At 49.5% G+C, this 10,792-nt stretch overlaps 1 protein-coding gene across 1 annotated transcript in view; it reads right to left on the bottom strand.

Moving 5' to 3' along the window:
• The window catches only part of LOC144596320 (nuclear envelope integral membrane protein 1a-like), a 28,012-nt gene extending 24,887 nt beyond the window's left edge, over positions 1–3,125 (bottom strand). Inside the window, exon 1 of the mRNA XM_078404567.1 lies at positions 2,995–3,125. Coding sequence (XP_078260693.1) covers positions 2,995–3,103 — 109 coding nt within the window. The 5' untranslated portion in view covers positions 3,104–3,125. The remainder of the gene's footprint in view (positions 1–2,994) is intronic.
• Between the last annotated feature and the right edge of the window lie 7,667 nt (positions 3,126–10,792).

A 10,792-nucleotide genomic window follows, 5' to 3' on the forward strand; every position in this document is an offset into this window, starting at 1 on the left:
CTGGAGCGGTATGGTACTGCACGGCCAAGTTGGTGGGCAACCTTCATTTTGCAGATGTTGAGTGCATCACCCATCCTCTAATATGCTCCAGGGCACAAGTTGGTTACGATTTGTATGCAAGCCAACAAATGTGCACAAATACAAGTGTTTTTTTGCATACCACAGATCTATTACGGTGATGATGTAAGTTGAAGTTACCCAGTTATCTGTACATTAGCTGCTCTCTGGTGAGACGCATGTTTTTTGGGAGTTTTTTTTTAATCAAAAAATGTATTCAATTATTAAAAATAATATTTACAATGCCTTAAAATAAAACAGAACCCGCCACCATAATACAAGACAAACAAATATACTAAATAAACCACTATACAACTATGTTACAATCCTTGTCAATGATGCATTCAACCCCCCACGGTGCCCGTAGTCCCTACCCAACACCACCTGGGCGCGGATGTAATCCCGGAAAAGGGGGTGAGACGCATGTTGGAGGCATTGCCGCGACAAAGATTGAAAGATGCATCTGGGCAATTTGCAGCGTTGCTAGTTAATAGACTGCACTGGGAATGGAGATGTTATTGAACTTGTTGGGTGAAATCACAGTTATGCATCGTCATGAAGCAAACAAAAGATGGAATTTGTCTCCATTTTATGTTTCTTAACATTGTCACCTGGTTGTGAGATAACCATATAATTTGACTTACGATTACTTTGTTACACAACAAATTTTCAATTTTCTGTTGATATTTTGCAGGTCTCTTAGATAAAAAGAGGACCCAGTCTTCTGGGTCCAGGTAATTCTTTCCAGTAAAATTCTAAGAACCTTTGTGCATTTTGTAACACTTTCAATTGACATCACATACGACTCCCACCCCATGCAGGACACTGTCACTGCACTGAGTAGCTCCTTCAGTGACAGACTCCTTCACCCCAAGTGCGTGAAGGAGAGATATAGGAGGTCCTTCCTTCCCGCTGCTGTGAGACTGCACAACCAGCACTGCTCCCAGCAGACGAGTCAACAATAACAGCTAAGAACACATGGAAACTGATGACAATTTATGTATCTTTTATTTATAATGAATGATCTCTTGCTCTCTTGCTATCCACTTTGCTGCTGTAACACTGTAAATTTCCCCGGTGCAGGACGAATAAAGGAATGTATTATTATTAAATCTTTCACTTCCACCTGAAGCAACAGGATAAACAATGGGATCTCAGTCAGACATTACATCCAAGAAAATAGTACAACTGCACTACGAGTGCTGTCTGTATGGAGTTTGTAGTTCTCCCTGTGACTGCGTGGGTCTTCCCCGGGTGTCCAGATTTCCTCCCACACTCCAAAGATGTACAGATTTGTAGGATAATTTGGTTCTGTAAAAACTGTAAATAGTCCCTAGTGTGTAGGATAGTCCGAGTGTACGGGGATCGCTGGTGGGCGTGGACTCGGTGGGCCGAAGGGCCTGTTTCCGCCTTGTATCTCTAATCTAAACAAAACTACTTCCTCTAGTTTCTTGAAAAAAAGTATAATTTCAATAACTTGAAAAATATTACGACATTACTTTGAACGTTACGCTTAACTGCAAACATTTTTCCACTCTGCTGACCGTCAAGCAGTCAGTTCAGGTATGGCCTGAGTAAATGACTGATAACTTTGTAATGAGCCTCCCCAGCTTCAGAGGAGTCCACCAGTATGACAACTGTGCGCTCTGTTTTACAAAGACAAGGCTCACACCTGCTTCACCTGACTCTGACAAAAAACCCAAGGGTTTCTCAATTAACCAAATGGGCTCCACGGCATTCATGGGCAAGGCGAGGTCTGCTTCCTAATCACACCTCTTAGTGCTCGGGCATGGCAGTCAGGGTGAGCTCAAGGGGTAAGAGTGTTTTATTGTCATATGTCCCAGATAGAACGATGTGTATGTATATATATATATATGTATACACACTCATACACACACATATATCTTCATACACACACACATATATCTTCATACACACACACATATATATACATACATGTACATATATATATATATACATACATATATATACATACATACACACGCGTATACACACACACACACACACGCGTATATATACATACACACATGTATATACATACACACATATACACACACATATACACACACGCATATACACACGCATATACACGCACGCATATACACACGCATATACACACACGCATATACACACACACCTATACATTCATACACACATGTATATACATTCATACACATATATATTCATACACATATATATACACATTAATACATTAATACACACACATATATATTCATACACACACATATATATTTATACACACACACATATATATATATACATATATACATATATATATATATATATATGTGTGTGTGTGTATGAATATATATGTGTGTGTATGAATGTATATATATGTGTATGAATGTATATGTGTGTATGAATGTATATGTGTGTGTATGAATGTATAGGTGTGTGTGTATATGCGTGTGTGTATGTGCGTGCGTGTATGTGCGTGCGTATATGTGTGTGTGTATATGTGTGTATGTATATACATGTGTGAAACTTATTTGCAGCAACACAACAGAAGATGCCTATCTTCAATATATATATATACACTGAACTTTTTGTTCTCTTTATTATTTTGTTAATAAATGTGTGTGTACTATGTTAATATTGAAGATAGGCATCTTCTGTTGTGTTGCTGCAAATAAGTTTCATTGTTCTGTCTGGGACACATATGCTGCTAGTGCTACTTCTGCCACCACTGTTACTACAGCCACTGTTACTGCTACTGCTGCCACCACTGTGCACAGGTCAATGTCCCTGCAAGTACATGTCTTGTGTGTGGCTGGTGCGGCCTGCACTCTGCACCCCCTCCCCCCTCGCTCTCTCCCTCTCTCACTCTCACTCTCACTCCCCGGGCAGCCTGTGCTTTTGCTGCAGGAAGTCACACTGTTATATATTTTTTGTTACCTGGGAGAGGTTGGTCTTCCCCTTCCTCCGCTCCGGCAGCCAGCCCACGGACGGGTGCAATGCACAGCAGCAACAGCAACAGCAACAGCAACAGTAGCAGTGGCGACATGGCGAGGGTGTTGCAGAGCCGCCACCGCCGCCGCTTCATGTTGCCCGCTGCTCGATGGCGCTGACCCGCACTGTGTGGAGGTGGGGGTGTGTGTGCGCGCCTTCCGCACCCACTCCCCGGCAACGCTCGGCCTCTTCCGCATTTCACCATCCCCCTTCCCTTTCCTTTCCCCACCCCCTTTCCCCCTTCCCTATCCCCCTATCACCATCTCTATCCTCTCCCCTCCCCTTCCCCATCCCTATCATCATCCCCACCCCCTTCCCCACCCCCTATCCCCCTTCCCCACCCCCTATCCCCCATCCCCACCCCCTATCCCCCTTCCCCACCCCCTATCCCCCTTCCCCACCCCCTATCCCCCTTCCCCACCCCCTATCCCCCTTCCCCACCCCCTATCCCCCATCCCCACCCCCTATCCCCCACCCCCTATCCCCCTTCCCCATCCCTATCCCCCTTCCCCATCCCTATCCCCCTTCCCCATCCCCCTTCCCCATCCCTATCCCCCTTCCCCACCCCCCATCCCCACCCCCTAACCCCCATCCCCACCCCCAATCCCCACCCCCAATCCCCCATCCCCACCCACTATCCCCTATCCCCCTTCCCTATCCCCCATCCCCACCCCCTATCCCCCATCCCCACCCCCTATCCCCCATCCCCACCCCCTATCCCCACCCCTATCCCCCATCCCCACCCCCTATCCCCCTTCCCCACCTCCTATCCCCCTTCCCCACCCCCTATCCCCCTTCCCCACCCCCTATCCCCCTTCCCCACCCCTATCCCCCATCCCCACCCCCTATCCCCCATCCCCACCCCCTATCCCCCTTCCCCACCCCCTATCCCCCTTCCCCACCCCCTATCCCCCATCCCCACCCCCTATCCCCCTTCCCCACCCCCTATCCCCCATCCCCACCCCCTATCCCCCATCCCCACCCCCTATCCCCCTTCCCCACCCCCTATCCCCCATCCCCACCCCTATCCCCTATCCCCCATCCCCACCCCCTATCCCCCATCCCCACCCCCTATCCCCTATCCCCCTTCCCTATCCCCCATCCCCACCCCCTATCCCCCTTCCCCACCCCCTATCCCCCTTCCCCACCCCCTATCCCCCTTCCCCACCCCTATCCCCCATCCCCACCCCCTATCCCCCATCCCCACCCCCTATCTCCCTTCCCCACCCCTTATCCCCCATCTCCACCCCCTATCCCCCATCCCCACCCCCTATCCCCTATCCCCCATCCCCACCCCCTATCCCCCATCCCCACCCCCTATCCCCCTTCCCCACCCCCTATCCCCCATCCCCACCCCCTATCCCCCATCCCCACCCCCTATCCCCCATCCCCAACCCCTATCCCCCTTCCCCACCCCCTATCCCCCTTCCCCACCCCTATCCCCCATCCCCACCCCCTATCCTCCATCCCCACCCCCTATCCCCCATCCCCACCCCCTATCCCCCATCCCCACCCCCTATCCCCCATCCCCACCCCCTATCCCCCATCCCCACCCCCTATCCCCCATCCCCACCCCCTATCCCCCATCTCCACCCCCTATCCCCTATCCCCCTTCCCTATCCCCCATCCCCACCCCCTATCCCCCTTCCCCACCCCTATCCTCCATCCCCACCCCCTATCCCCCATCCCCACCCCCTATCCTCCATCCCCACCCCCTATCCCCCATCCCCACCCCCTATCCCCCATCCCCACCCCCTATCCCCCTTCCCCACCCCCTATCACCCTTCCCCACCCCCTATCACCCATCCCCACCCCTATCCCCCTTCCCTATCCCCCTTCCCCATCCCCCATCCCTATCCCCCTTCCCTATCCCCCTTCCCCACCCCCTATCCCCCTTCCCTATCCCCTTCCCTATCCCCCTTCCCCACCCTCTATCCCCGTTCCCCACCCCCTATCCCCCTTCCCCACCCTCTATCCCCCTTCCCCACCCTCTATCCCCCTTCCCCACCCCTATCCTCCTTCCCCACCCCCTATCCCCATCCTCTATCCCCCTTCCCCACCCCCTTTCCTCTCCCCACCCCATCCCTATCCTTTCCCCCCTCCCCTCTCCCACCTTCCTCCCTCCTTCAAATCACCCCTCATTCTCTTCCCTCCCTCATTCTCACCCATCCCATCTCTCGTCCTCTCCACTCATCTTCTACCCCTCCCCTCTGTCTCCTCTCACTCACTCACCCACCCCCACCCTTCCCCTCTCCCACCTTCCTCCCTCCTTCAAATCACCCCTCATTCTCTTCCCTCCCTCATTCTATCCCATCCCATCCCATCTCTCGTCCTCTCCACTCATCTACTACCCCTCCCCTCTGTCCCCTCCCCTCTATCTCACCCCTCCCCTCTCTATTTCCTTCCCTCTCCCCTCTCTTTAACCCGCTCCCCTCTCACTCACCCCCACCCTTCCCCGACACACCCGCCTACCCCTTCTGGGCACCCCACAAGGCGTCCTTGTCCGGGCCTCACCCTCCGAGCACCCCCCTCTCAACTACACATTGCCCTCCCCTCTGCGCAAATTGGAGGAACAGAACTTCATATTTCGCTTGGGCAGCATACACCTCAGCAGCATGAGTATTGACTTCCCTAAGTAACCCTTGCTTTCCCTCTCCATCCCTCCCCCTTCCTAGTTGTCTGACTGTCCTCCTCATTACATTTTATCTCTTGATGCGTCATTGTCACCTCCTAGCTAACAATGATATATTCTAAATTTTCCTTGAGCCGCATCCCCTTTGATGTCTCGTTTTCACACCTTACACTTCCTTATTTCCGTGCCTCAGAAGGCAGTGGAGGCCAATTCTCTGAATGCATTCAAGAGAGAGGTAGAGCTCTTAATGATAGCGGAGTCAGGGGGTATGGGGAGAAGGCAGGAACGGGGTACTGATTGAGAATGATCAGCCATGATCACATTGAATGGTGGTGCTGGCTCAAAGGGCCGAATGGCCTACTCATGCACCTATTGTCTATTGTCTCTCTCTCCAGTAAATCTCAGTCAGAAGAAGTGTCTCAACCTGAAACGTCACCCATCGCTTCTGTCCAGAGGTGCTGCCTGTCCCGCTGAGTTACTCCAGCATGTAGCGTCTGTCTTCAATGTAAGCCAGCATCTTCAGTTCCTTCCTCCACTGCTCCTCATATACATCCATAGTGCAGTTCAAATCAATGCATTGGAAATGGACAGCTTCCCCGCTGCCACGGGGATGGCAGAGTTGCATATCCTCCCTTGCCTTGTCTACGCTGCCAAATCCATCTGGAAGGATGGAAGAGCGGTGGTGGTGCTGCCATTCTGATCTAGGCAAGGCTGACCACAAATCAAGTCCCTGGAGTAGGTGTAGGAACCTGGTCAACAGGATGAGGTGCACTTGCTGTTGCTGGTGTAGGTTACCTGTTACCTGGTGCAGGTATGGCTCATTTCCCACTTCTCCACCATGGCAGTTACCCAAGGCACCATGTCGTCAGATGGACTGGTGATCCACAATCCACTTGTTCCCAGAGAGTCAGGAAAAATATACCCAGCATTGCCCTCATCCTAATGGCAGATTTGTTTGTGGTCCTGGCCTTGTGACCGTTATTCCAATCAATTAAACCTCGCTACATTACCTGTCCTTTGTTGAACAGTTCTTTCTGGAAAATACTTTTGACCGTAAGTCCATCAGACAGAACAGAAGGTCCTGTGGGCACTGCTGGAGACGGACACAATGGATCCTGCAGGATGGTTCCCGGAGAAGATGATCTAGGACAGGCGATCCATTTAAGGCAGAGATCCTTCCTATACATAGATAGATTCTTGATTAGTACGGGTGTCAGAGATTATGGGGAGAAGGCAGGAGAATGTGGTTCAAGGTTTCAAGGTCAGTTTATTGTCACATGTACCAATTAAGGTACAGGTAGGAGGGAGAGATAGATCAGCATGATTGAATGGCGGAGAAGACTTAATGGGCCGGATAGCCTAATTCTACTATCACTGTTGAACTTATAACTAAACCTAGTAAGGAAGTCTTTGAAAGCGTTATGCTGCTCAGGGGCACGGTCACCTATGTACAGGACAGGGGCGACAAACACTTACCTAGTTATATTGGACCTGGAGAAGGACGTGATCAGAACTATTTGGCAGAGTGTCTCATCAGACCATCAAGACAAACATTATAGAACCGATAATACCATGAATGTATAGACTGAACAACATGTCCCTTAAAGTAGTCGGCTTTTCCTTCACATGGTTGAGGCACAGTTGAGGCAGGTACTTTCACAACGTTTGTACAGGTACACGGATAGGATAGGACAAGAGGGATATGGGCCAAATGCAAGCAGGTGGGAGTCGTGTAGATGGGACATGTTGGTCGTCTTCGGCAAGTTGGGCCTCGGGCCTGTTGCCACGCTGTATGCCTCTATGACTATTTCACACTGGGCCAATTCAAGTTGCCAGACAGCCAACGATTCTGGGAAGAATTGCCAGCTGTTGGGCTCTTGCAGCCCAGCTACCTGGAATTGCCAGCTGTTGGGCTCTTGCAGCCCAGCTACCTGGAATTGCCAGCTGTTGGGCTCTTGCAGCCCAGCTACCTGGAATTTCTGCACTTGCTTGGCCAGAGGACAAGCTGGGACGCACAATTGATTTTCCACTGGACTTGTCATCGAGTCCAGAGGCGGCACCCTGATGCACGGGGGAGCCAGAGGCAGGGTGCACCAGGAGAAGGGGCTGGCTATTTACACTTAGGCTGAGGAGGAATGTTTATGTTGAGAATGGTTGGGATTCCCCACCCTTAGGCAAGGTCCCAGTAAGCCGCATTAGGCTGAAGGTGGCTGCGAACCACGGCCATACACCATGGCTTGCCTGTTGCAGAACCTGGAGAGGGAAGCCGCCGATCCCGACCCCCACTCGCCCCAAACACTGGGAACCGGAGAGGAGGTGGAGGGAGTGGGCGATGGCGGCGGACGCTGGACAAGGAACAGTAGGAAGAACCAGGGGGGCCTTACCTTCCACACCTTCATGTCTGGCTGTGGGAGGCACCCTGGGCATGGAGGTTCACAAGTTATATGAGTAGAATTAGGCCATTCGGCCCATCGAGTCTACTCCGCCATTCAATCATGGCTGATCTCAGCCAAATCCCATTTTCCTGCCTTCTCCCCATATCCCTTGACGCCCGTTCTAATTGAGAATTTGTCTATCTCTGCCTTAAAAATATCCACTGATTTGGCCTCCACAGCCCTCTGTGGCAATGGGTTCATGATTACCATCTGACTAAAGATGTTCCTCCTCACTTCCTTTCTAAAAGAGCGCCATTTAATTCTGAGGCTAAATTTAATTCTGACGATGGCTGGCTGGGCAAGGAGAGGGGCCACGGCTCGCGGGACTGGATGGAGGTGACGGTTGCAACAGGCCTTTATGGCCAGCTGCAGATGGGATTGTGACATGGTGCTAAAACCTGGCGACTATTACGTGTGGAATCAGTGGGCTGTTTCTTTGCATTCTGTGCTAACCGCGGATTGGACTTATGTATGACACGAATCTCACTGGTCTGTGTGCAAAAAAAGAATATCACTGATAATAAAGGAACCATTGAACTTGACCAATTTGTGCTTTGAGGACTGATCTAGCTGGATCTTCAGTCACTTAGGAAATCAAAGGAGGTATTGCTGGAGAGAGGACAACAGGACTGGTGTCTTCCCCTGTCTCCCTACGCTTGCAAAGCAGTGAAAACTGAATCACTGCAGGTAGTGAGAAATCCTGACTAGAGATTCAATAAATCGCAAATGATCAATTCTGCGGTGAATTGCATTTACTCAACGATGAGATATTGCAGTAACTTTGATATATAAGCTGGCACTTCAAAACCCCCTGTTTTTCAGCTCTTCAGTCTTCAAGCTGTGATCCACATTACTCACACTTGTCTCGGGGTCCGTGTGACGAGGCACAAGGTCTGATGACTGTCCTCACCAGCCTTTGTCTCAGTGGTCCTCATCCTTATTTGTGGTGATGACTGATCAGGTCACCAACAGACTACAGTACCATCATAGCCAAGAGCTATTGCCCCTATGATAAACCACTGCAAGCTTCTCCTTTGACCCAACACTAATTTCCAAATTCCTTACCCCCTACGTTCCTATCCCTTCCCCCCCAGCCTGCGGTAACAGGATTTCAGTTCTTTCCTGCTAGATATTTGTTTTGGCTGTATAATTTAATTTTCATCTTTATAAAATCACAATTTTCCGTTTTATTTCATCACAATGGCATTACACATGAAAGGCAGTTTCAATTGAATTACATATTCGCTTTTCAAATGGGAAAGTGCCAACTTTAAAAATATCCCCATTCGTGTCTCTTCAATTGAAACGAATTAACTGCAAATAAACATGAAATGCCAAAGTTAAACAAATAAATCCCCCAGTCATACAACCGGGAACGTGGGAATGTCAATGACAATGTCTTGAGGCCTGTCCGTATTACAGTCAAGGAGATGCAGGATATCCAAAAATGTATGCAGGTAGATAAATCTCCCATACCTAGTCAGGTAAATCCAAGGACACTGTGGAAAGCTGGAGAAAAAATTGTAGGAGCCCTGGCTGAGATATATGAAACATCAATTGGACATAGCTGAGATGTATAGGTATGTAGGTAGGTTCATTGGCTGGGTAAATGTAAAAATTGTCCCTAGTGGGTGTAGGATAGTGTTAATGTACGGGGATCACTGGGCGGCACGGACTTGGAGGGCCGAAAAGGCCTGTTTCCGGCTGTATATATATGATATGATATGATATGCCTGAAGACTGGAGCGTGGCTAATGTGTTTCAATTGAACAAGGAAAAACTTGGGAATTATAGACCAGTGTTAAGAAAGTTACTGGAGAGGATTCTGAAATAAGATATGCATGCATTTGAAAAGGTAAAGGTTGATTAGGGAAGGTCAGCATGGTTTTGTGTGTGGGAGATTGTGTCTCACAAATTTGATGGAGTGATTTTCAAGTATATAGTTCCCTGAGAGTGGCTCTGCAGGTGCATAGGATGATGAAGATGGTTTTTGGCAAGCTGGCCTTCATCAGTTAGGGAATTGAATATAGACGTTGGAAAATTATGATACAGTTGTACGTGACGTTGCTTAGGCCACACGGGGGAATATTGTATTCAGTTTTGTTCACCCTGAGGTTCAGAGAGAGTTTGGGCAGGCAGGAACTTTATTCCTTTGGAACAGAGGAGGCAGATGAACGATCTTATAGAGGTGTATAAAATCATGAGGAGAATAGAAAGGATGAATGCACAGAATCTTTTACCCGCGGTAGGAGAATAAAGAACTAGAGGGTGTAGTTTGAACGTGAGACGGGAAGGGTTTAATAAGAACGTGAGGGGCAACTTTTTCACACAGAGGATGTTGGATACATGGAATGAGCTGCCAGATGAAGTCTGAAGAAGGGTCTCGACCCGAAACGTCACCCATTCCTTCTCTCCAGAGATGCTGCCTGACCCGCTGAGTTACTCCAGCATTTTGTGACACCTGTGATGCCAGATGAAGTAGTTGAGGCAACAGCAATATTTAAAAGACATTTGGACAGGCACATGGATAGAAAAGGTTCATAGGGATATGAGCCAGATGCTGGCAAATGGGACCAGCTTAGATGGGGCATGTTGTTTGGCATGAACAGGTTGAGCTGAAGGGCCTGTTTCCCTGCTCCATTACTCCAAAGTAAAGTGAAACTATTCAGTCTTTTAA

This window comes from Rhinoraja longicauda, chromosome 8 (assembly GCF_053455715.1).
Source record: "Rhinoraja longicauda isolate Sanriku21f chromosome 8, sRhiLon1.1, whole genome shotgun sequence".
NCBI classification, from domain to species: Eukaryota; Metazoa; Chordata; class Chondrichthyes; order Rajiformes; family Arhynchobatidae; genus Rhinoraja; species Rhinoraja longicauda.